Source organism: Anas acuta, chromosome 2, assembly GCF_963932015.1.
Source record: "Anas acuta chromosome 2, bAnaAcu1.1, whole genome shotgun sequence".
Taxonomy (NCBI): domain Eukaryota; kingdom Metazoa; phylum Chordata; class Aves; order Anseriformes; family Anatidae; genus Anas; species Anas acuta.
Genome location: NC_088980.1, coordinates 128,849,472 through 128,876,454, shown reverse-complemented (window position 1 = coordinate 128,876,454; position 26,983 = coordinate 128,849,472). Strand labels below are relative to the sequence as shown.

General features: G+C 45.2%; 1 protein-coding gene across 3 annotated transcripts in view; it reads left to right on the top strand.

The window, feature by feature from the left end:
• The first annotated feature begins 1,047 nt into the window (after window positions 1-1,047).
• Window positions 1,048-26,983, top strand: part of ZNF704 (zinc finger protein 704) — a 99,582-nt gene continuing 73,646 nt past the window's right edge. For 2 of the 3 annotated variants that reach the window (XR_011093086.1, XM_068672163.1), the window contains exons 1-2: window positions 1,049-1,447; window positions 22,100-22,347. Coding sequence is in view for 2 of the 3 variants with exons in the window: in XM_068672163.1 (XP_068528264.1) it covers window positions 1,199-1,447; window positions 22,100-22,347 (497 nt within the window). In the remaining variant the exon portion in view is untranslated. Of the gene's footprint in view, window positions 1,448-22,099; window positions 22,348-26,983 lie in introns of all 3 variants that reach the window. The other variant, XM_068672165.1, reaches the window with a different exon arrangement.

Sequence of the window (26,983 nt, the reverse complement as noted above, 5' to 3'; positions counted from 1 at the left end):
TCCACCAAGGGATCCTCACCAGTGCTGGCAGCAGAGGTGTGAGGTGGTCGGGGCTGACGTGGCATGGCTGATAGAAGCCGTGATGAGACATCTGGAAGTGCCACCTCATAACGTGTGAAGAAATACTGCTGAAGAACCAGATACCCTACAATTTGCCAGTGATTGTGTTAGGATCGTGTCCAGAAACAAGCCGTCTCCGGAAACCTGGAAAGAATGAATGAAAGCAGCTGCTCTGTGCGGCTGGGTGAAGAAAATCGAAACACCTTTGGTAGTTAGACCTGGAAAGTAACTTCATTGTTTCTTTAGGAATGGTTACGCTGTTAGCTATAATTTCCCGCATGGCAAGCACTGCTTGTTGTATCCCAAAGTGAATAAAAATCATTACATGTGATGGGCACATTTGGCACATGGGCATTTCTCTGAAACTGAATGGAGGGGGGGGGGGGGGACGACAGGTACTGACCTCTGGATATGGAGTTAGTGAGGTTTGCTTGCAGATGGAAAATCACGTATGTATGGCTCAGAAATGATGTGTAAACGAAGGCTCGAAACTTACTTTGAGAGAAAAGGTTAAAAAAATCATGTAAAAAAGCCTAAGGGTGACTAAAATCCTCAGGGGTGATAGTGCTGGCCGGCCCGCTTCAGAAGCAAGCTTCTCATCTTGGAGAAGGAAAAAAAAAAATAGAAGAAAATGCTTCTGCTGCTTTTTTTTTTTTCCTTTTCCCAAAAAGTTGTGTTTTTTCCCTCCCCGCCGTTTTTGCAGCAGCCCGACCCGCCCCCCCTGGTCGGGAGGCCTCCTCCGGCGGGCCCGGGCCCGGCGGCCGCGGAGAGGAGGAGGAGGAGGAGGAGGAGGAGGAGGAGGAGGAGGAGGAGGAGGAGGAGGAGGGGAGGGGAGGGGGGGGGGGCGGCGGTGCCGGTGCCGCACCCCTCGGCCTCCGCCTCGCCCTCGCCGCGGCCGGGCCCGGCGCGGAGCGGAGCGGAGCAGGTGGGCGGCGGCGGGGAGGCCGGAGGAGGAGGAGGAGGAGGAGGAGGAGGAGGAGGGAGGGGAGAAAGGAGGGAGGGAGCGAGCAGGTGGGCGAGCGGCGGGGCGGCCACCGGCCCCCCCCCCCCCCCCCCCGCCCCTCCATGGCCGCCGCCGCCGCCCCCCGGTGAGCGCCGCCGCCCCCGGGGCTCGGTGCCGGTGCCGGGCGGAGGCGGGATGCAGGCGCGGCGCCTGGCCAAGCGCCCCAGCGTGGGCAGCCGGCGGCTGGGCTCCTGCGGGCCCCCCAAGGCCGAGAGCGGCTGGAGGCCGGCCCGCAGGGAGGGCTCGGCCGCGGCGGTGGAGGAGGAGGACGAGGACGAGGACGCGGCGGTGGTGGAGGTGGACGAGGAAGAGGAGGACGAGGAAGGCGGAGGCGGCGGCGGTGCCGCCTCGGGCAGCCCCCCCCTCCGCGGCAAGGGCCCCAAGGTGCGTCCCGGGCGGCGGCGGCGGGGCCCTGGGCCGGGGTTGGGGCTCCGGGGGCGGCTCGGCACCGCCCGGCCCCGGCTCAACAAGTCCCGGACAAAGCGGCCGGGGCCACGGGGAGCCCCACCCGGGGGGTCCCGCAGCGGGTGCCGGGGTCCCGCGGGCACGGCCGTGGCGGGTAAGGGCTGAGCGTGGAGAATGAACACGCCCCGGAGTTGTAGCGGTGCCTCTCGGGCTCTGCTGGTTGTGGTGTTTGTTTGGGTTTGCAATCCGTGTGCTGACTCTTGCTGAACAGGAGGAGAGGAGAGGCCGTGCAGCGGAGCCGTGCAGCGGAGCCACGGGACCTTTGGATCGCGCCCCGCGTCCGCAGGGAGAAAGCAAAGCGCAGAGGGGAAGCGGCGGCAGCACCAGCTGGCCCCGAGCAGCTTGGCTTCAGCAAGTTCGAGGCGGCAGTGCCAAGGCGAGCCCAGCCCAGCTTGGCCACCAGGCTCTCGGGGCCGCTGCCCGGCGTTCTGGGCTGCCAGACACGCTGTCTGACGCGTGGTCGTGGCCCAGGTGTCCGAGCCGTGCTGCCGCAGCTCCCCGTGGTGCTGGTGCTTGGGCACCGGGCATCAGCAGAGGTTTGGATGGAGGCAGCCCCAGCAGTGAGGGCAAAGGGCTTTTGGTCAGCCCAACAGGCCGAAACAGTGCTCAGCGTGGTGACAGCCCACACGAGGGCTCCCAGAGGGTGCCCTTCTCTTCATGAACCCTCAGCACGCTGTCAGCGTAGGTCAGGTACAGCCTACAAGTTGAGGTGGCTGTTACTTTTTTTTTTTTTTTTAAGTCTGTGTGTGCATATGAGAACATCACCCCTGCAGGTGGTTTCACCCCTGGAAAGTAAATCTGCCTCGTAGATGAGGTCACAGGAGCAGCGTGTGTTATGTGTAATAAACCCTCGAGCCCTCCGCAGCACTGTGGTTCAGCGAGTAGGTGCAGGTATTTACTGCATCTGCAAGGGTATTTCTAATAACTGTACCTTTATCTATTTCTATATCTTGTGACCCACTCTGTTTTTGCTTTCCGTGTTTACACTTTTAAGTACTATAAACTTGGAAAAATATTTCAATTTAATAATTTAAAGAAATTAATCTGTTTGCTTTTGGTACATCTCTTTAGGGACTGATGGTGTAGGAGTGCAGAAAGCTCAATCTAGGGGTTCTTTCAGACAGGTTTAAAGGAAGAGATCAAGTGGGAAAAGCAGGCATGCAGGGCACTGACCGCAGAACTGCAAGAGGATAATAGTCCTGTGCCCATGGTGAGTCAAACTGGATCCCAGGCAGACGGAGAGCTGGCATGTGGTCGGGAGCATTTCCACCCCAGGAGCTAAGTGAGCTGGATGGGGATCTGCTGTGGAGGTGGGACATGGATTGTGATGGCATCTCTGGAACAGGAGACGTCCCAAAGAACTTTGGAACTCAATCAGAGTCGAAAGTGAGGTCGTTCGGGCCCTGTTCTTGCAGTATGCTCTTCTCAGAGCCTGAGAATTTGGTCCAGTAGTCAAAACGAACAGCACCCACGCCACCAGTTGTGTTTTCTCCAGTGGGAAGAAGTCCCCTGTGTGGTTGCACCATGGCGGTCAGTTCGTGACCACCACTTTAAAGTGTGGGGAGAGATAGGAAGAAGTACTTTCCAGAGACAAATCTCACCTCTCCGATTTCAGAAGTCTTGGAAGGAGAGAATAAATAGGGAGGGAGTGCTTCACTTTGTCGCTGTGGCCACACCGTTACACGAGAGGTGGAGGCTGGATGCTGAAGAGCACACGTTTTTTCCCCTCCCCTTTTCCCCTGCTGTTCCAACCTGATGCTGCACATAGCTGGTGGGTAGTGCAAGGACAGCCAGGGAAACCTGCGGCGCCTGTAAAGCCTTGGCCAGAGCTGCTGGGATCTCTGATATTGTCAGATGTGCCCGTTCATATGTACTGGAAAAACAAGTAGTGCTGAGGTGCTGGTTGTACCAACTCATTTCACATGTGAAACTCTTCTGGTCTAACCCACAGTTTCTGCTTTGGCTGCATCTAGATTTACAGCCATTTGAAATCAGACGAGAAAGAAAAATAGCATAATTACCAATGCTTTGTCTCGTAGCATGGATTAATTTGCAGTCCTGTTCATTTCATCTTTTATATGGAGTTTCGGTGAATCCCAGCGGAATGCTTCCTGCTGATACTCCCGCTGCATCAGAACCTGTGTAATTAGTAAGACGGTGCTTTATTTTGTATGCTCATGGCAGTTTCACAAGTTCTTGTTTTTCCAAGCTTGAGTTGGAAAAGTGGTGGTCTGATGAGAAATCCTTCGGTGAGCAGCCCCCCTCTGCTGTGCCCTGCATGCTTCTTGGATGCTACGTGCTGTGTAGAGACCCCAAAGCAGTGTGCCTGGGTTGGTTCGGACACCATGAACAGCTGAATCTGTGCTCTGCTGGGCCTGCTTCACGCTGTGGGCACTGCTCTTTGTGGCGATACGAGAGGAAGAGGTGGACGGGCTCTGTCAGCCCCCAGCCAGCCCCGCTGCAACCACCGGAGCGCTGGGATTGAGGATTTGGGCTGGTATCACAAGTCTGTGTTTGTTAACTTGCCAAAGTGTCACCGTATTTTCTCTGCTGTTAAAATGGTAAAAGGCTTAGTGGCTTCTGCTTAGCCCACCTGCTTCACCTTCAGTTCTGTGCCCAGGCTCAAACTATGGAAACGGGGCATTTTGAACCCGTCCTGCTGCAGGGCTGCTCCTGCTCCTCCAGCATTATGTTTCCATGGGCTGTGCCCTTTACCTTGCCATAAGCACCTGTAAAATCATTCATTCTAGGTGTTGGGCTTGTGTGAGAGTACTTTTGTACTTCAGAAGGACGAATTTACTGCAAATGGAGTTGTTCCCCCAAATACGCAGCTCCCAGAATATGACAGTGCAGGCGTATGATAACCCACGCCGGATAACCAAGATTTCAACTCCTTGCACACTGAGATGCCCTCAGTTTGTCCCACCTTGCGATGTGGAAATTGCAGCAAGTGCAAAGTGCAGAGCACGGACAAGGCGCTGATAAAGGGTCTAAGTGCGGCTGGCAGCTGTTGGTAGCAAACTAGATTAATCCAGTAAAAAGTATCCTTTTGGTCATACTTATTTTTTTTTTTTTTGATGGAGACGTACATCCAATATGTGCAATGTAGAGGAATCTTCAGACTGTGTCTGGAAGCAATTAGTTGCCTCTAATTTGTTGCTTTGTTTCGCTTGGTTGAGCTCTTAGCTCCTTTTCTCTGTGTTCTTTCTAAAGCCAGGTATTAATTTATTGTCATCCTTTAAATCAAATTTCAGATTTACTGTTGGAATGGATTATAGTCACGCCTCAGGCAAAACAAACTTAATTTTTGCTTGATTAGTAAAGTGCTATTGAATTTAGCTTTCTTATGTCCTTACAACTATATTTTAACTGGCAATTTGCAAAGTGCAGAATTCAGCAAATACCAGATCCGCTTGGTGGTGGGGAGATATCAAGAACACTTTAGGAACTTGCCTACTAAGGGTAAACTGAAAAGTGCTCTCTCAGACTAGTAATGATAGTAACTATGAGTATTTTCAGAAGTGTCCCTATAACATAGACCTGGTGTTGTGGTCTGGGAGCAGGACCCTGTTGTACTGGGCTGTGTGGGGACCCAGAGCAAGCATAGTGCTGCTCTACCTGCTCCTGTGAAGCTGAAGTGTGACACAAGGGAGAACAAATGGATGCTGATGGACTGTGGCAGCGCAGGAAGTGAAGACAATGTACAGCTATTCACATCAGCAGCTTAGCCATGGTTTTGCAAGAAAGTAAACATCATTTTTATCTTTCCAACTGCGTTCAGTTATCGACCTCGAGTGTGGAAACCTGGCAAGTGAAGTTGGTCTGGAAACTGCCCAAGTAAACTTGGGATTTTTTTCTTCCTTATTAAAAATTAAAAAAAAAAAAAAGTTTGTACATAGTATGGCTTAGTGGAGGCAGAGGTGGGGGTGGTGAGATTGTAAGATTATTTTTTTTTTTCCTGAATCTCCCATAATAAAGAATGAATGAGAGTAATTTGCTGGGGGGTTTTGATGTGGCTTATTTTTTTGTTGTTGGTTGGACACGGACCAAGGGTAACTACTCTGGCCTTACAAGGAGCTGTATTAGAAAACTGTAATTACGGGAGACTGAGGAGGTGTAGCGGAGCTGCTAGCAGGTTGGATCCCTGCTTGCTGGATTGGTTTCACGCCGGCTGAGCTTGGCTCAGAGCGATCCTGTAGCTGCCCTTCGTACGTGGTCTGTACCAGAGGGCAGGTGTGTGCTGCTCCGTCCTTTTCCCTCTGAAAACTCCACACTGAAAAAGGGCTTTTCATGGTCCGGCCATCGATCCGTGTGATTGAAGGCTCCCCACTGTTCGAGCAGGATCTCTATACCTCTGAGAGCATTGTAGAGATCTGAAGGGACTGGGACAATAACCTCATGCCCCAAACCATGCAGCCTGGCCGTATCAAAGCAGGGTTTTGCTGCTCGGGCCATCAGGAGCATGCTGGTCCTGGCTGGTGTCCACTCTGCAAATCCTGCTGCGGATTGAGCAATGATGGGTTTATTTATTTTTTCTCAGAGTAAGAGTGCCCGTTGGCTTTCCCATCATTACCCTTGAGTATTTGTAATGCTTTCAAGTGATTTATTGAAGAATTTATTCCTAAAAATAGCCAGCAGCTTGGCCATTCCTATTGCTCGAGGTCAGCCAAAAGAGTGCAGAAGGATGGTAGGCAAAGAGAGACTGTAATTAGTGTTTTTGTTTATTTGTAAAGATTGAACAGGAAGTACAGAGCGAACGAAAAGCGGGCATTAACTTGTGTGGTGTTCAGCTCAGACGTCGTGGATGTTCAGCTCAGACGTCGTGGAGCAGTGTTGGTGATGTGGGAGCCCAGTGCCACCCGCCCCGACCAGCAGCCCGCTCACTTTCACCGCTCTGGAGACTGGCCAGGCTCCCCAATCTGAAACGAGAGCCACGGTGACGTTCGCCTCATTGTGTTAAGAAGTACGTGTGTGGGTGGTATTTGTTGTCTGACAACAAAACTAATGAAGACAGGAAACTGAACAGCTCCTGTTGCCTGAACTTTGGATAAAAATACAGATCTTTTTATTACGGATTTCACAAAAGATAAAGAGTCGAACTTCCATAAAATCCTGACCCAGCTGAAGTTGATGGAAAAATGTCTTTAGTTCAAGCAGATTTGGCATTTCAACCTAATTACCTAACCACAGGTGTGCATCCATTGGCCTCCTAAAAACCTTTCTGCAGCAGTCCATTCATCTTTAAGGATTGCTTCAGACTACAGGAGGCAGCTGCCATCACTGGGCACAGAACCAGAGAAGGTAAAACGCCTTGGTGATTAGATACCGAAGTGAGAAATTACATAGCTCATCACTTTACCATTTTGAATGTGTTTTTTAATGCAGTGGATAAAAGGTTGCTCGGACTTTAGGTAGACATTGCAATTATGATGAGCGGTTTCAAGATTGGATGGTTACTTAGAAAATTTTCTGCTTCAGCAGAAGTGGCTAATGCCTCCATCGTTCTGACATAGAGAACAATTTGTGGGATAACTTCATATAAGTTAGACTTCTTAAATTTGGTGAGATAAACATTTGGGCCAACGTGATCTTTTGTACATCCATGTCTATGCCTTTAAAATGGCAAGAAGAACTGTGTTTAAATTGAACATTTTGGATCCCATATTTCTTAACAAGTCTCTTTTTTATGTAATTATGAGTAATGTAAGTACTGTATGAGGCAAAAATCTGAAATGACTCTTTTACTACTGTAAAACACTTCTAAAGAGAGCGCCGTGGTGCAGATCTTGCTGCTCGTACTGCCTGGGTGAGTGGTGGCTCCTCAGCGCCTCGTGGTTCACAGGGCTGCGGGAGGTGGCGCAGAGCTGTGTGGAAAAAGGGAAGTTAATAAAGGGTAAAATTGTAGTTGCCAAGGGTTTAGAGTGATCTTTTTCTTCAAAATTCATGGCCAGTGGTGTTGTAGGCAGGTGTCCTTCCTTTGGCAGGGTAGGAGGAGAGCAGCTTGTTCTGATGGCCTTCTTCTTCCCCCTGCTCCCTCAGTGGGAGCAGCAGTTCTTGGGCCCTGCTGCCCAAAAAACAGGTAAAACTGGGTGCTGCTTGAGGAGCTGTGGTGAGCTGATTGGTTTCATTAGCACAACAAGGGGTAAAGCATCCCCTTCCCATCTTTCCTTCGTTTCTTCCCTCCCAGCAGTGCACTGGTGGCCTTGGTGCGTGCTTTGGTGGGCTGCCGTAACTCACCCAAACAGAGGGAAACGAGTGCAGTGAAGAGCCTGTAGGCTTCTGGTGGGGACAGTGACTCAGGCAAGGGCTTGCCAAATATCTTTATGTTCCTTTATGAGGAAAAGAAAAGCAAGAGAAGGGAGCGGGTCTTCTCCCTTTGAGGACAGCATCCACTTGACTGGGTGGGCTGTGTGTGGGATTTGGGGCTTGGTTGTTCTTCGTGCTCTTGGTGAAGGCTCTTCTCCCCTCAGACACTTTGTTGTGTCCATCTGCTTTGCCAGGGGCTGGTTTCTAGAGTGGCTGAGGAAGCGAGGGTCACTTCTTGCCTCTGCGTGTTTCTGCTTGTGCTGTTCCCTTGCCTCCAGGGATAATGCGATGAAACTCTGTGATACCGCTCCTCTGCGTAGTCAGGCCCCAAAATAAACTCCGCTGTTGGCGCCTCTCCCACTCAGCAGGAAAACTGGCAATGTTTTTGTCTGGAGCCAAACATAGCTTTGGGAGAACCTGTAAACTGGTGGCAGTGCTCCTTACGTGTTGATCTCCTCTGGAGGAGCAGGCTTTCTGCTTCCCGACTGGAGCTGAGCTAGAGGAGACAAGGACGTGTCTGTAGCACTGAGGCAGTATCTCCTCCACAGATAAGCACCAACCCTTGAAGCTTTTGTCCACAGTATCTATTTCATTCAGAAATTGGATACATCTGAAATCCCATCGTAAATAGTCATAATAATTAGGAAAAAAGCCCCTTTTTTCCCCAAAGATGCTTAGGAAAATGGATTAAACATTCACACCCTTTTAAGGGATCTGTGATCTCCAGTCTCTCGTCTTGGCTGGCTGCTTCCAAACTCAGGCAATCGCTTCTGACCTTAGAAGATTTACACCTCTCTGTACCTTACTTGCAAGAGGTCTTGCAAACGAGGCTAATCTCTCCTCTCACTCACACTCACTCTCCATCTCAGTCCAGGCAGAGAAGAGCTTTCAGATGCAGATGAACCAGGCCGGTGTTCCTTACTGAGGAGCCAGTGAGGCAGCCTTCCCAAAATCTTTCTGCTATGTGTGGAAAGTTCCCCCCTGCCTCTCAGATGCTTTGATTTTGGGAGCTCTGCTTGCTTAATCCTGAACGAGGTTATCGAAGAAGCGGTGGTATTTCTCCATCCTGCTTTGAACCACTTTCTTACTTGTCCTGAACCACTGGAAAATGGAAAGAGAAGCGGAGCTTCTCATACACCTTCAGCAGTGGCCTTGAAATACTTGAAATCAAGGATTAATGTAGATTCCTTGATTGAAATGTTTTATTTACACATGAAATTTGGCAAATACTCCTTACAGAGTCCATAGCCAAGGCTCTGTTAAACTGCTTGGAGCTAAAGCTGTAGTGTACAACTTAATGTAGACAGAACCAAACTCAGGGTCAGCAGATACACCAGATACTTGTCTGTTAGCTTCTAAGACCCTCTTTACATCTCTTACAGTAGAAAAAAGTCATTGTTTCAGGAGAAATCGATGTCCACAGGAAAAACAGCTTTCACGGAATGCTCGCAGATGTTCACAGAAACTACCTTGGTGTGAGGTTTCAAACCTTCAGCCACTGCGATAGGAACGCCTGATTTGATGGCACTCAGTAATTACAGCTTGCGATTACAGCTAGCCCCGTAATAGAAAGGAGAGAGAAAAAGCTTGTAGCTTAATGAATTTGTTCTCTACCGTGTTAACACACTCATTTTTAGCTCCCGTTTTTTCAAGCTTTCCCAGGGATGGATGGACAGACCCAGGTGCACCCTATTCTTCTCTCCTCTCCTGCTCCATGACCAGCCCGGTGGCACGTTGTCAGTCCCTCTCCCGTCTGGTGTCCGGGGGCAGAAAGCACGTAATGTCTCGCAGGGACCTCCGACTCGCAGAGCCAGGCACGTATGCCACCTCAGGGAAACGTGATAATTGGCTTAGTTAATTTTAAACTCGCCATTTGGGAAACCAATAATTGGGAAAGCAATTATGGCTTCCCATTCTGGGCCAACCAAGCCCTTTTTAATTTGCGTCCGGTGGAAAGCCGAGTGTTTGACGGTGAGCGGGCTTAGCAGAGCTTAACGTGCAGTAACAGGATTGCTGAGAGAAAAATGAACCTGTCCTGCAAATACAGTCCTCTCCTTTCCTTCTGCGCAAGGCTTTCCAAACCAGCTTCTTAATTTTTAGGTGTCTAGAGGCAAATTGCTTCTCCTTCTTTTGTTTAAGAAAAGGAAGATGGGACTCAAGGGCCTCTGCTGAGATCGTTCCAAGGACTTCTGTGTGCGGTGGCTGTCTTCCAGAGAGGTCCAGGCTGGAAAGAGCCTCAATCCATTTGACCCTAGTAATCCACTTGTGTTCATAGAATATCCAAGATACTGAGCACTGAGAGTTTGTGCTTGTTTGTTTCAGATTTAAGCATTGCAAACAAATTGTGAAGACACGTGCACTCGATAGCTGGTATTAATACTTAGTGATTGTTATTAATTGGTGTGTGACTATCTTAGAAGTGATGTCGTGTGTACTTTTCTGTAAGAAATTTATGGCCCCATTTAGAATGGGAGAGGAAGCTGCCAAATCTTCTCTTTCATGACTTTGTCCCTTTGTTTCTGTGACAGAGGGACAAAAGGCTGTAATGTCTCTGGATTATTTGTTTTTAGAACTGAAAATGGTGTATGGGAAGGGCCATTGATTGCTGGTTGTTCAAGACCAGGTTGGATGAGGCCCTGAGCAACCTGATCTAGTGGCGTCCCTGCCTATGGCAGGCAGTTAGAACTAGATGGTCTTTGAGGTCCCTTCCAACCCCAACCATTCTGTGATTCTATCTTATTAATACATCTTTATCCAGTTTTAATACTGCTTGTGCTTCCTGTGTCAGTTATTGCTGAATTTCAGACATTGCAAACTGATGGTCCTTCCCTCAGGGTGAAGGGATAGAAACTTCTTGCTGACTCCAGTTCTTGCTGCCAGTGCCATATTGTGCATCCACACTACATAAATCTTTAGATTCACATTTTAATGTTTAGAAAATACATTCTCATAACACTTTTGTATATTCAGGCAAATGGTGAAGATACAGACTTCATCCTACCCAGGTTGAAACTGAATACTACGGTCACACTGATGTATTGGAAAAAATACATACAGTGACCTTAAAATGCATTATCTTAGGTATAGTTAGAGAGAAACAGTTTACAAATGCTTGCAGTGATTAGATTGACAAGGTTTATGTGTAATGAGCAATAGCTGGTGAAGCAAGTAATTAAATGCAAAGTATACTCCAAAATGTAATAATACATTGAAATTCAAGGCAGATTATTTCCAAGCATCATTACAAGAAACTGTCTTATCTCTTTGTATTCCTGTATGAATAGAGATTTCTGGTGAAATAGGAGTTCAGTTTGTACAATGTGTTCTTTCCTTCCGGTGAGAAGGCAGTTTGGGGATGACAGAAATGAGATCCTGCTTACATAAAGCACACTGCCAAAGGAACTCCAACTGCAAATAGTGTATGAAATAGGAAGAATAAACCAAAGCCTTTGTCCTTTGGGGGATTTAATTTAAATATTTTTTACTTGTATGATGTTATCTTGGTAATAAGTTCAGTGTTTCTCATTGCTGCTTATTCTGTTTTGCTGTGAACTCTACTTCTGATTTCTTTCTTGTACTGAAAAATGGATAGGCTTATCGCTGTCCCTAGAACATAGCCGACTGTTCAGGCTGTGCCTGAAAATAGGCTTGAAAAAAAAAAACACAAGAAATGATCTCTTACTTTGGCTGAATGTATATCATGTTAAACATATTAATTTCATTATTATTATTTGCCCTTTCTATTAGTATTGCTAGGCTGAAATACATTGATTCCTCCTTCCTTTCTGCCCTTGAACTGTGTATTTGTTCAGTGATAGATCAAAAATGGTAAAGTCATGTTTTTAAAAAAAAAACAAACAGTGACTTGTGGTTTCTTACCAGGTGGAAGTTGGCAGTCCCTAACACATATCATCTTTGCATTTATTTCAGGAAGTAGAAGAGACAAAAGTCAGAATGGGAAAATTACCTGTGAAATACAACAGAGTCGTGTGGCAGGTGGGATGGTACTAAGCCATCCAGTGGCTATTGGTGTGTTTACTAGTAAGGTGAGGGGGAGGGTTGATGAAATTAGACCAACTAATTGCATAATAAATCAGACAGAAATCCAAAATCCTCATCTTGAACTGTGCCTTCTTTAACAGCTATATAGTGTTGATACTGTACGTAAGCCAAGTGCTCACAATTAAGTTAAAATATTTATCTGTCAACAATGGAAATTTATCCAGAATGGGAGCAGAGTGACTGTTGGTGTGTGTTTTGTTTTGTTTTGTATTTTAATGAAATCCTTCCTAATTTGGAAAGCAGCCAGGGTGTTTTATTAGGGATCTTGTTTTGAGGTGACACTGGGGCGGAATCCAATTACAGTGACCTGGAGTTGAAATGCTGGAAGTCTGACTTTATGGGTTGAGGGAGAAAAGGAAGTTTCTATAAAAATGGAAGCGTGGCAATGGCATGAGGAATATTAAGATAAGGTGTTGTGTATCTTTTTTTGTTGTTGTTTTTTTTTTTTTTTTTTTAAAAACGCTAGTTTCCCAAAGCATATTCCCATTGGCATTTTTTTATAGGGAGTTTTGGATGCAGTCAATATTTATTTATTCCCCACCCTCATCATAAAATAATTTTGTAATGTTTCTAGAGCTACTTTTGTAGTAAAATGAGCTCTTTTATTTGGCAACAGAAAAAAAAAAAAAGGCGTAATGGCACAAGTAGACCATAGTAGCAAGATTATTTAATTTACCCAGGCCTCTGAGATTTGAGCTGTGCAGAGAGGGGACTTGCTTGGACATCTTAGTCCTTCCAGAGTCCCAGCAGACACATGAGGACAAATGAGAGTTAGCTTCTGATTGCTGGGTGGCTGCTCACGTGTGTGGCCACATCTTCAGCTGGCATAAATCGGCACAGCTTCACAGAGGTTGGATCATAGAATAATTGGGGTTGGAAAAGACCTCCAGGATCATCTAGTCTAACCACCACCCTACCACCAATGTCACCACTAAACCATGTCCCCAAGCACCACGTCCAACCCTTCCTTGATCACCCCCAGGGACAGTGACTCCACCACCTCCCTGGGCAACCCATCCCAATGCCTGACTGCTCTTTCTGAGAAGAAATTTCTCTTAATTTCCAATTCAGATGAGCAGCGCTCAGTGCTGGGTGGCCACGCTCTTCTTGTGCCATCCCATCGCATTGAGTTGACATCTGGCCCCTTGTTGGTGAATGAGCTCCTATCTGAAATTAACTAACTTCAGTTTTTAAGCAGCAATATACCAAAAGCGGGGGAAGATGCTAAAAGCCCCATGGGGTTGTACTTGAGGTGACGTGTATAGTCTGCCAAACTGAAGTCACTCAGTTTGGTTGTAAATAAAAGATGGGTCTCCTTTTTCTAGTCCTAGTCCTGGTAATCTTTTACCTGTAAGATGGAGTATTATACTACTTTAGTTAAAAATAATGAATCAAGAAAGAACTTAAAAATCTCGACCAAAATACCATCTTGGCAACTTCATAACAGAAACTAAAACTCTTTCCACTTTGCGTTTAGCAAAGTTTCTGCTCAAAAACCAAAGTATAAAAAGCTACTTTCAGTTTTCGTGGGAAGATCACCAAGCTGTCTAGCTGCAGCAGCACCTGCCTCTGGCTTGCTGGAGCGTGGCTGCCACAATCCTGATTGCTGACCTCGGAGAGGGGGAGAATTGCGGACCGAATTAGGGGAGGAGGCTCTGTGGCCTGCTTCATGTCTCAGAAGAAGTTTGTGGAAATGTTCCTGCTATTTGATGTTGAAAATGCCAGGGAGAAGGAGTGGGAGGGCCAGCACTTGTTGCAAAGCAGCAAGAAGAATAAAAGAGCAGGACCCACGCTCGTGCGAGTGCCAGAGCAGAGCTGCAGGGAGGAGGCTACAGGTAACATTGAGCTGTCATTTCCACACGTATCAACAGTTTCACGTGCCCAACCACCGCAGGAGGGAAGTTGTCAGAAGGAGGTGATGATAACTGCAGATAGAGACAAGGTTAGATTAAAATTTGCAGATTGCTTCTAACTCGTAGTTTTGTACCCAAGCTTCCAAGCAATGTCAGTTGCCGGAGGGCAGGTTGCAAAGCACTTAGCTGAAAGCAAGCTGAAGGTTACTGATGTCTTGAGGGCAAAAATATGCAATGAATTACATAGAAAAGCAGTTACCCTAGCATAAAATGGCTTGTATGAGTGATAATTAGTTGTGTGTATGGAAAAACTCTGCAAGTTCTTATCAGCCATTGATACCGGAGGCAATAAGGTGGCAAGTACTAAGGTATGATGACAAGAAAAGCCAAACCATTAGCAAACAAGGTAATCAGGTGGTTTAACAACTGCTTTGCAAGGTGTCAGAAGTAAACTGGAATAAGTTGGTGGAACCACGTTAGTGTACAGCTGTCAGTGAGGCTCTATCTGCTTATGCCAGACCTTCCAGTAAGTTTTTGCTGAAACGGGTTGCGACTTTACAGAACCACCAGAAGCCTTGAAACGGTTAAAAGGCTATGAGGGATCCATGGAAAAAAATGCGTCTGGTAAGATATAGCAGAATAGTTAACTTACCTGGAAAGATGCATTAGCAATTGGCAGTGGTATTTCAGAACTGTGAATAATTGTGAAGCAGAACTTGAGGGCAGAGTAGTCCCAATGGTTAATCAATGGATTTACCGAAAAGTGAGGAACTTGATCAGTCAAATTGCTAGTGGCACTTGGTGCTCCCACATCCATGTCTGCTCATGTAGTGGTTGGATTTCTGTAAAAAGCTCAGGTACCACGTAGGCAGGTGTCTCAAGTGGAAGTGATTCTTACAGACATGGATGAGTTAAAGACAAAAACCTGTCTGGAGAGCAGAAGAGAGTTATCAGACAGTGGCTACCGAGTTAAAGTCTTGTCTTTCTGTTATCACCACCTATTTTTAAAGCAGAAAAGATTCTTTATCTGAAATCACCGTCAAGGGGATGTTTAAAAAGATGTTAATCATTTTTTTTCAAGTATCTGTTGAAAACAGAATAAGCATTAGTTTTGGTCTTCTGCCATTTCTGGCCATTTAACCAGTGGACCTGAACTGTTTGGCAGCAGCTCTGCAACCTTCGGAATATTTGCCTCTGTGGTTTTTGTCATTTTTTCACTTTCACATGCTTGGATAGGTCTGGGTATTTATTACAGCATATTGACATATGAAAAACAAGCCATTATTTGAATATGTTTGAACTGCATATGAATAATTTTCATATATATATATATATATATATATATATATGAATAGACAATCTAGTATCACAGTACAAGTATTCTGCTTTTTGCTTTGGACTTTATTTGTCCAACCGCTAAATTAGTCTGAGTCTGCAAGTCTGCAACCTTTTGTGCTCACTAGGTCTGTAAAGTAAACTTACAAATGTGTGACAGTTTATTCGTTGTCAGCAAATATAACATAATAGTTCCGTATGTTGAAAAAAAAAATCCTTTGATGAAATCATGAATTTATTGGGTAAAAAAATAATCCTGATGAGTAGTGTGTTCAGTCTGGAATTGGAGGGTAGGTAAGAGGGGAATCTGCCTGCGAGAAGGAAGACAGTGGGATTCACGTTTTTATACATACCTTCATTTGGCTTTATCTGATGTCTAGGGGCCTGATAGTGGAACCTGGCTGTTTTCAGGCATTTTTTTTCTTTAGTGCCTCACTTCTAAGCTAACTTTGATGCAAATGGAAGGCACCTCAGCATCCGTTAAAATCCTCAGAACAGGACTTAGTGTAAGTCTAAGTTTTCTGAAAATAATCATTAAATCATAATTAAATTTATATTGTTTATGTCTTTGCTTAATTTTGTGTGATCACATGCTGACTGTTTTGTCTTCCAGGCAAATTTTCTTGGTAATGTGTCATCTGTTTGTGTGTGAAGAAGTGTAAAATGACTAATTCTTTCTACTATTTACATTCATAAAGCAACAATTCCAGCTTTGTTCTTGAAGCGAGTGCCAAAAGCCCTTCCATGGAAACATGAGAATGAGAGACATTAAATCATCCGTCCTAAGTATTTGTGTGTTAGTGGTGACATAGGCTTTGCATAATGCAACAAAATTACCTTGACAAGATTGTCTTTCCTGTGAATTTAGGATAGCTTGCACCATTGTTATACCTGCTAAGGTCTGGAAGTTATAAATAGATTTGTGGGGAGAATATATTCTTGCTTATGTATAGATGTCAGTATTCATTACATCTGCAGTATTTTTTTTTTGAACACAATGAAAAGAAGAAGGAGTAAGGTGGGAGAATTTACACAGTTTATTCATGCTGTTGGTACCAGAGGGTAGCACGTTCTGGATTTCTCCACTGTAAAGCTCAGCAGTAGTTTACAGGAGTCTAAAAATCCAGGTTGTGGCTCTCAGGGGATGTCTGGGTTTCTCTGGGGCAGTTCATGTGCTCTGGAAGCGCATCTGTTCAAGCCAGGCATTTCTGCTGGCTGTCTTCTGCTGGGGGCCGTCAACCTTCAGGGCCTTCTCTGGGGCCTCCAGCAAGTAGGTGGTTGAGGCTCCTGATATTAAAAGCACAGACACTTAGAAATAATACATGAGCTTCTGGTTAGCCCTGTCATGTCTTCATGTGGTCATACAGGCATGAGGATGTTAGCAGGCTGAGGGGCTCACCCAACATGGAGCAGTGGGCTGTAAGGGCCCATGAGATGGTGTGGTGGTTTTACCGTACTGGGCAGCTAAACCCCACAACCGCTCTCTCACTCCCCCTCCTTTAGATGAGGAGGGGAAGAAGTAAAGCGAAGAACAACTCACGGGTTGAGATAAGGATAATTTAATTAAAGGGAAATAATTATAATAGTTAAATAAAGACTACCATGAACTAACAATTTAACTAAGGGGAAAATAAAAAGGGAAAGGGGAAAGGGAGGGGAAAAAAAGGAAAATAAAAAGAAGGGAGGAAAACAAACAAACAAAATAAATGAAGGCTATATGGAAGTGCAGAGGAAAGAAATTACTCTCTACTTCCCACAAATGAGCGATGATTGACCACGTCCTTGAAGCAAGGCCTCAACGCACGCAGCCGGTGTTCGAGAGGAGGACCGACGTCTTCCAAACGAGAGCCCACCCCACCCCTCTTCTTCCTGTTTCCACCTTTTATTGCTGAGTGTGACATCACATGGTATGGAATATCCCTTTGATTGGTTTAGGCCAGCTGCCCTAGTGATGTTTCTCTCCTCACCTTTTGCCCACCCCCTAGGAGGGTTAGAGAAAGGCCTAATACTGTGCCACTGCTGCTCAGCAGCAGACACAACACTGGTGTGATAACACTGCTGTTCCAGCTACAAGTACAGAGTACGGCACTGTATGGGCTGCTGCTGGGAAAGTTCCAGCCAGACCCAATACAACCTCCACCCCTTATTCCATAACATTTGTGTCACACTCAGATCCCCATACTTTAGCATACAAGCATCCTCATCATTATTCCTTGTCCTTTAACAGGACAAGGATTTAATAGGACAAGATTAATAGGCAGGTGTATCTTCTCATTCCATAGGTCTTTCTTGGAAAACGTTCATAAGAACTGCTGATGATTAGGTCTTCATCTGCCAAAGTGGCCACTCAAGGCAGGTGGAGTTGGATGTCTGGACGCGAGCACCAGCTTAGCTCAAGTTCTTGTTGCACTGCCCGGCTCCTTGCAACGTTGACCTGTCGTTGATCCTACAGCATCTTCCTACAACATATAACTTAGATTACAGATTAGTTTTCTCTCAGTGTCAAATCTCCTTGAGGCACACACTTGATATCCCCATTCCTTTGCATGACCCACCAGGTATACCCTGGTCCTTGGGCGAAGACAATCCCACGAGTGGGTTTGCCTTTTCCCGAGGCAGGAGCAACCCACACTGCCTTCCCCATCCACCTTCCTACATGCACTACGGGAACTTTAGCTCCTTTCACAGTGTGTAGGGGTTTTGTTTCGGCAGGACCAGCACGGCTGTCAGACCCCCTATTGTTAACTAGCCAAGTGGCTTCTGGTAGATTTGTGTCCCATTGTTTCCATGTCCCAGCACCTAATGCTCGTAACATAGTCTTTAACAGTCCATTGTACCTCTCAACCTTCCCAGAGGCTTGTGGGTGATAAGGGATGTGGTATACCCACTCAATACCATGCCTCTTTGCCCAGGAGGTAACAAGATTGTTTCGGAAATGAGTCCCATTGTCAGACTCAATTCTCTCTGGTGTACCATGACGCCACAATACTTGTCTTTCCAGGCCCAAGATAGTATTTCGGGCCGTGGCATGGTTTACAGGGTATGTTTCCAACCACCCAGTAGTTGCTTCTACCATGGTAAGTATGTACCGTTTGCCTTGGCGGGTTTTTGGAAGTGGTCCAATATAGTCAATTTGCCAGGCCTCACCATATTGAAACCCTAGCCATCTCCCCCTGTTCCAGGGAGATTTTACCTTCATGGCTTTCTTGATTGCAGCACAGGTCTCACACTCATGGGTAACCTGTGTGATGGCTTCAATGGTCAAGTCCACCCCTCGATCACGAGCCCATCTGTAAGTGGCATCCCTCCCCAGATGTCCTGATGTTTCATGGGCCCATCGAGCTACAAACAGCTCACCCTTACGTTCCCAGTCTAGGTCCACCTGAGCCACTTCAATTTTCGAAGCTCGATCCACTTCTTCGTTGTTCCGATGTTCTACAGTAGCGCGACTCTTGGGCATGTGGGCATCTACATGACGTACTTTAACATCCAGGTTTCCTACCCGGGCAGCAATATCTTGCCACAGGGTAGCAGCCCAGATAGGTTTACCTCTGCGCTGCCAGTTGCTCTCTTTCCATTGCTGCAGCCACCCCCACAGAGCATTTGCCACCATCCATGAGTCAGTATAAAGATACAATACTGGCCAATTTTCTCTTTCGGCGATATCTAGGGCTAGTTGTATGGCTTTTACTTCTGCATACTGACTCGACTCACCTTCCCCTTCCATGGCCTCCGCAACTCGTCGTATGGGATTCCACACAGCAGCTTTCCATTTCCGATGACTCCCTATCACACGGCAGGATCCGTCAGTAAACAACGCATACTGCTTTCTGTCCTCTGGCAACTCATTGTATGGTGGTGCCTCTTCAGCACGGGTTACCTCTTCTGTTGGTACTCCGAAATCTCTACCTTCCGGCCAGTCCATAATCTCTTCCAGGATTCCTGGGCGATTGGGTTTTCCCATTCGAGCCCGCTGTGTAATTAGTGCTATCCACTTACTCCATGTAGCATCAGTTGCATGGTGTGTAGTGGGAATTTTCTCTTTGAACATCCAATGTAACACAGGTAACCGTGGTGCCAAGAGGAGCTGTGCCTCTGTACCCACAACTTCTGAAGCAGCTCGAACACCCTCATATGCTGTGAGTATTTCTTTTTCAGTTGGGGTGTAATTGGCTTCTGATCCTCGATAGCCCCGACTCCAGAAGCCCAGAGGTCGGCCTCGAGATTCTTCTGGGGTTTTCTGCCAAAGGCTCCAGGTGAGGCCATGCTCCCCAGCTGCAGTGTATAGTATATTTTGCACAGCTGGTCCAGTACGGACAGGCCCAAGGGCTACTGCACGAGCTATTTCTTGTTTGATTTGTTCAAATGCCTGTTGTTGCTCAGGGCCCCACTCGAAATAGTTTCTCTTTCGAGTCACTCGATATAGAGGATTCACAAGCTGACTATAGCCTGGCACATGCATTCTCCAGAATCCCACGAGGCCTAGGAAAGCTTGCGTTTCTTTTTTGCTAGTTGGCGGAGACATTGCTGTTATTTTATTGATCACATCCATTGGAATATGGCGACGTCCATCCTGCCATTTTACCCCCAAGAACTGGATTTCCTGTGCAGGCCCCTTGACCTTGCTCTGTTTAATGGCAAAACCAGCTTTCAGGAGAATTTGGATTATTTTCTTCCCTTTCTCGAAAACTTCTTCTGCTGTGTTGCCCCACACGAGGATGTCGTCAATGTACTGAAGGTGCTCAGGGGCTCCCCCTTGCTCCAGTGCAGACTGGATCAGTCCATGGCAAATGGTAGGGCTGTGTTTCCACCCCTGGGGCAGCCGATTCCAGGTGTATTGGATGCCCCTCCAAGTGAAAGCAAACTGCGGCCTGCATGCTGCTGCCAAAGGGATGGAGAAAAATGCATTAGCAATATCAATTGTGGCATACCACTTGGCTGCCTTTGACTCTAGTTCGTACTGAAGTTCCAGCATGTCCGGCACTGCAGCACTCAGTGGTGGCGTGACTTCATTCAGGCCGCGGTAGTCCACTGTTAGCCTCCACTCGCCATTAGACTTTCGTACTGGCCATATAGGACTATTAAAGGGTGAGCGAGTCTTGCTGATTACTCCCTGACTCTCCAGTCGGTGAATCAACTCATGGATGGGAATCAGGGAGTCTCGGTTGGTGCGATATTGCCGTCGGTGCACCGTTGTAGTAGCAATTGGTACCTGTTGTTCTTCAACCTTCAGCAATCCTACAACAGAAGGGTCTTCTGAAAGGCCAGGCAAGGTAGACAGCTGCCTAATCTTTTCTGTGCTCAAAGCAGCTATGCCAAAAGCCCACCGGTATCCTTTCGAATCCTTGAAGTACCCTCTCTTGAGATAGTCTATGCCAAGGATACATGGAGCCTCTGGGCCAGTCACAATGGGATGCTTTTGCCACTCATTCCCAGTTAGACTCACTTCAGCTTCCAGTACAGATAGTTGTTAGTTATATGCGTTTAATCAATTCTATTGTTATCTCAACCCTTCGAGCCCCACGTTGGGCGCCAAAAAGGACTGTGGTGGTTTTACCGTACTGGGCAGCTAAACCCCACAACCGCTCTCTCACTCCCCCTCCTTTAGATGAGGAGGGGAAGAAGTAAAGCGAAGAACAACTCACGGGTTGAGATAAGGATAATTTAATTAAAGGGAAATAATTATAATAGTTAAATAAAGACTACCATGAACTAACAATTTAACTAAGGGGAAAATAAAAAGGGAAAGGGGAAAGGGAGGGGAAAAAAAGGAAAATAAAAAGAAGGGAGGAAAACAAACAAACAAAATAAATGAAGGCTATATGGAAGTGCAGAGGAAAGAAATTACTCTCTACTTCCCACAAATGAGCGATGATTGACCACGTCCTTGAAGCAAGGCCTCAACGCACGCAGCCGGTGTTCGAGAGGAGGACCGACGTCTTCCAAACGAGAGCCCGCCCCTCCCCTCTTCTTCCTGTTTCCACCTTTTATTGCTGAGTGTGACATCACATGGTATGGAATATCCCTTTGATTGGTTTAGGCCAGCTGCCCTAGTGATGTTTCTCTCCTCACCTTTTGCCCACCCCCTAGGAGGGTTAGAGAAAGGCCTAATACTGTGCCACTGCTGCTCAGCAGCAGACACAACACTGGTGTGATAACACTGCTGTTCCAGCTACAAGTACAGAGTACGGCACTGTATGGGCTGCTGCTGGGAAAGTTCCAGCCAGACCCAATACAGATGGCCTGCCCCTGTGGAGCTGAGGAAGAGTGGCTGGCCAGGGAGCAGTGTTTCAGAGAAAATTGTACATCCCAGACTTCAGTTTACTTGCTGGCAAGAAAGAGTGGTCTTGGTTAAGGCACTCATTTTGTGTATGTGAAGCAGCTGCAGGAGCTGAGGCCACTCCTGTGTGTGTCTATGCTCCGTGTTGGTGGTGGAGTTGGCTGGCTCCTCATGGAGGTTCTGTGGGCATCTCCTGCTGCTCTGTGATGCCCAGCAGATGACTTGTGTTGTGGCAACTTACCTCTCTGCTCACAGGGAAATCCTCATTTACAAAAATAGCTGCTAAAAGTATCTTGTACGTGGCTGTTGGAAACTTCTTCATTGCTTGGTTGCCGTTTAGAAAGCATCTGTATAAATCCTGACGTCTTTACTAGGATTTTAAGAGGAGGGTGGCTAGGACTTCTTCTGGATAGTTACACAATGCAAATATACATACTGTAAATGTAAGTTGTACATACTGTGGCTTACAGTATTTAAATTGAAATACCTGTTTCTGTTTAGCAATCAGAGGTAACTGATTGCTTTACGAAGTGGCCAAGAACTGCTTGTTTTCTTGGGCTGTCTTCAACACTGCTCAGAAATTAAAGCAATTTCAGAATTTATGAAGGACAAAGAAGTGGTGTTCTATGATTCAGAGAGCTAATTAGAAGTAAATGCCTGTGGGTATTGGGCTTTTTGCCCCCCACTTTTTAGGAGAATTAGAGGAAAATTTAATAATTGCTTTTAATTTTGCAGGCAGCCAACATCAAGCGTGAAATGACCTTCCCTGCATTTCAACAGGAGGATGTAAAAAGTGACATCAGTCAAAAACTGCCAGACCAACAGTTTCTCCTGTTCACCACAAAGGAGGAAGATTTAAAAACAGCAGAGACCAAAAAACTGAGCAGAGTTCATGAGTATGAAAAGGAAAACACTCGTTCTGTTTGTCTTCTTGAACAGAAGCGCAAGGTTGTTTCTTCAAATATTGATGTGCCTCCAGCAAGGTAGGGAAAGTTGTTTTTTGTTTCTAATTTTTTTTTCCTACTGGGATATTGAAGGCAAGTTTGACAAGTGGTACTATGAACTATTAAGACTAGTAGTATTCATGTACAAGCAGTCTAAGGTTGATAGCAACTCCTCTCCTTGAAAGATGTGCTGCAAGTTTTACAGTAGTAGTGGGAGCTGAGACTGTTTGCAGTGTAGGACTTTGTATTGCTTTTGCAATGGTTTTGCTTTTATCATGTGCTGCAACTGAAGTACCCTGAGAAGGGGACGTGCCTTAACAGGAGGAGATTGTTGACCCAGCTTCAGCATTGCCTGATAAGTAATCTTCTAAATGAGACTTAGAATCAGCTTCTGGCAGTGTTATTTTTTCATACCTACAGCCAGCTTCTACTCACGGGAATGTGCAATGCCTTATTCGGGATAGTAAGGTTGTAGTATATTATTTTCTTTTACATCGTTCTATAGGGGTAGAGCTGGGTCATGACATGGTCTATGAAATGAATTAATAGAAAAAAGTGGCATAGAGAAATTGAATTCCTACAAAATAGGGATTGGGGGATTTTGGTATTGCTTTTTAATTTCTTATTCCTTGAGGAACTATTATAAATGCACGTATTTTTTTTTTTTTACTTCGGCACTACCATCTGGGCAGTTATACTTTTAATTATAAACTATTTATAGGGAAATATTTTGAGAAAAAATATTTGTTCTTTAAGACATGATGTACATCACAGCAAGAAATTCAAGATTTATTTATGTATTTTTATTTCTTTCTGACATATAAGTAGAATGATAGTAAGAGAAGGGGAAACTGAGAATTGCATCCTAGGTAATGATTTAAAGAGAAGGGGCTAGAAAATAGCCTAGAACCTTGAACTTTGCGGGAAGGTTTCTCTGTTTTCAGAGGGAAGGGGAATGATGCCTCTAGACAAGTGCTGAAAATGAGTGTAAAGGAAACATCCAGTAAAGCTGCAGATTCTCATGTAACAGTGGTGAAAAACTGACAACAAATTGGGTGTTCTGTCTTGCAAGATGACAAATGCATGGGAGACTTTTTTGTTGTTTGTGATTACATGTTGGCATCAGTCTTGTCTGCAAAGATACTTTTTTTTTAACCTGCCTGGAAAATTCACTTGCACAAAATGTTCAGTGAAATTTCTTCTGTGTTTATTGTCTATGATGTCACTTAAAAATTTAGTAGTCAAACTGTATGTCTTGTTGTTTTTTTTTTTTTTTTTTTGGTTTGTTTGCTTTCTAAAAGCCAATATAGAGCATCTGGTTTTGCCATGTCATCCAGAACAGGATCATCATTTTCCTCTGGCTCTCATAGATGACAGTTGTGAAAACCACAAAGTTCGCAAGCATCTTGTTAGTTTTTTTGTTTTTGTTTTTTTTTTCCAGACACCTGCCTAAAGCTATGCATTAAAATGTCAAAAATTTTAGGATACTTGATATTTTCACTCATAATCAACCCTGTAATGACTGACTGCCCTTGTCATTCATGCCTGCGTGTCTCAAAGTAAATAGGATCATCAGAAAATTCAGGTTGGAAGGAGACTGCAGGAAGTCACCTGGTCCAACTTCCTTCTCAAAGTATATGTTAGCATTCCCATTTTACAATTCAAGAAACGAAGGTACAGGCTTTAAGAGCCTTTTTGTTTAACTTCATGCAGATAATCCAGAGCAGTCAAGCTCCTCTTTTCTGTAACTGCAAGCAACATCATCCTTCCTCTGAGGGATGGGCATTTCTTCCCTGACAGGGTGGAAAAGGGAATGAATAAATGTCTTTAATATGTCATTAGAACTAATTATGACACTAGTTTTGAGAATGGGATTATAAGATGATGGGAAATGTGTTCGTTTGCAAAGGTTTCTTATGAAATAGTTAATTGTGAACAGATAAATGATCTTACGTACCTATGAGAAATTTTTTGCATGTTTTCAGGCACGCAGGCCAAGGTGCTGTTATTAGCAGATTTAGAAAAGGAAGTAGAAGACAAACCTAAAGTCTAAATTCAAGAGTATGATAAGCATCTTGGTCACTTGTGCTACGATTTGGAAGATGAATTTAATGCTCCCTTAGAATTGGAGGTGACTTGTTGGCCCGTTTGTCTAAAATCGACAGGAAGAGCTATAAAAACCTTTGCTTGGGGAACTTACTAAATATTTGTTGATATAATTAAGGGAATACCCAGTCTCTCTTCCTCTTCAACACAGTTTGATCTTTAAAAACCATATTCTCTGGAATATAGAGGTGTGTAAGGGCAGGCATTTGAAGTTCTGTCTCTTTCCAAGCCCCTTCCAGTCTTCTCTCTAGGACTGTGCTGCTGCAGCTGTACATTCGTGTGGTGCCAGGAGTTGGACTCAATGATCCTTATAGGTCCCTTCCAACTTGGGATATTTTATGATTCTACGATTCCCTCAGGTGAATTCCTCCTCCGTTCGCCCCCTGGCAGGGTTGGCTGGGCAGCTTTCTCCCACTTTGACCAGAGTGTCCACCTCCCTCTGAAGCTTGCTGATGACCTTAACAGATGACTTGTCCTGTCCAGTTGTGGAAGACCATCTTGTGATAATCAGGTGATGTTTATGAATGTGTGGGAGAGTTAGAGATCAATCACGGAATGGATGAGGTCGGAAGGGATCTCTGAAGAGTCCAACCCCATGTGATCTTCCCTTGCATTTGCTCTTTGGAACAAACTCAGCTGGTGTTTTGAAGTAGAAAAATGCCATGGAAATGAAGTTTGTTTGTTTTAAAACCTTGATGGAGGTGAGGAGGTTATCTACTTTACTTCAGATGCCCAAGTAAAGGGTAAAGTTAAGTTTTAATGAAGTGATTTGGAGACAGAAGGTTGTCATACTGCAGAATCCTCATTAACAGGAGCATATGAATGTTATGGAAAAGGGTCTGCAGAAGAGCTAGCAACATGAATAAATATCCTTCACTTTGACCACTAAATGAAATGAAGTCCATCCCATCTCATCTGTTCTTAAGGATACCAATGAATATGAATGAAAATCTTTGTGAAGCACTGTATCCAAAATAACCAACAGCTCAGAAAATATTGGCACAATAAATATTGCTTCTCAGACATTCAGCTGCAGTGGTGCTGCAGTGCTTTAATTATTGCTTACAGACTCCAACGTTTTAAGGATGTGAAAATATTTTATCGCTCTCCCTGGCATCTCAGGTGCTTCATACTAAGGTGTGCTGAAATTAGCGTAGATGGAAGTGTAGAGAGGGGACGCTCTGGTGGCCATGTCATGTGCATGTGTGGGAAAAACAGGAATCCAATGGAAAACATGGACACTAAAATTTTGTTTTTCAATGAAATCTGCAGCGAAGGGATAGATCTGTAGCAATTAAAAACCTAGCAGTTACGGACTTTCCTGGAGGGTGGAAGGTGTGGGTTTAGGTTTTTCTATTGCATTTGGAAGGATGCCATGGATGTATCGGGAAGGGGGTGTCATAACCATCGCATTCCTGGCACGGTTGGGGTGCTTCAGAGGGCAGGTCTTCAGAGGCCTAGCATTGGGATGAATGTAGCAGATCTGGCTTCGGTATTTTGTTACAGTCCAGAGAATTTCAATACTGAAATGCAAACTGATTTTTTTTTAAGTTCAGTGTTTACAGTTTTTATTTAATCTTGCATTGTAACTGTAGAACTTACAGCGCATACTACAGACACTGCATTGGAAGTGTCTGCTGAACTAAAATAGGAGATTAAGAGGTTGTTGTGTTTTTTTTGTTTTTGTTTTCTTTTTTTTAAATAAAGATTTTTTATGTTTGGGAATGCAAAAATGAAATATGAGATAAACAGCATTAAGTCTTTCCCTTTTCAGATCCCTTCATCATCATTTGCTCATTTTGAACAAAAACCAAATTATATAGCTTTCCTACTTTTGAAACTCAGATGAGTGAGTGCAAGTGAAACCGTTCAGCTTGAGTAAATGATTTGTTTAATATAAGGAAATTTGAATTCCTCGCTTTTCCTTTCCAAGTTTAAATTTAATCAGTAGTTTTAGTGTCTGCAGGACTGAAGTCTTGGAGAAAGCAGTCTGAAAACTCAACTATAAACTGCAATTATCTCTGAGAATTGAGGTTTTATCTACACAGTAGAGGAAAATATGCTTTAGATTGGCTTACTGTTCAAACGTAAGTGATCAAACACAGAACAGATCCCTAGGATCTGAGTAGTGAAAGGTCATTTACTAAAAAGAGAGTGGTGTCACGGAGGGAATAATAGCGTTGCATTGCAGGCAGAAGCAAGCACGGGTCTGCTGGTGTTTGGGGCAGCTCCATCTGCAGAGGTCAGATGCAATCAAAGACGATGTCCCCAGTAGGCTGCGGTGTACAAGTTAACAGAGCCTTTTCACTCATTTATATTTTCATCAGTTACTTACCACAATCCACGCTTACTCCCAAAGCACGTCGGCAGGGAAGATGAGAGAGAGCCTGGGCTGCTGCTAGCACAGCTGTGAGCAAGGGAGTCAGGGCATGGGGAGCAAGCTCGTGCCTCACAGAGATGGACAGCAAGGGATGAAGTTTCCTTTTTTCGAGTAAAATGTAAGGCTAAATGTCTGGAAATGGCGATGGGGTTAAAACTCCTTTTTAGACAGCTGTGTTTTGAATCAGCT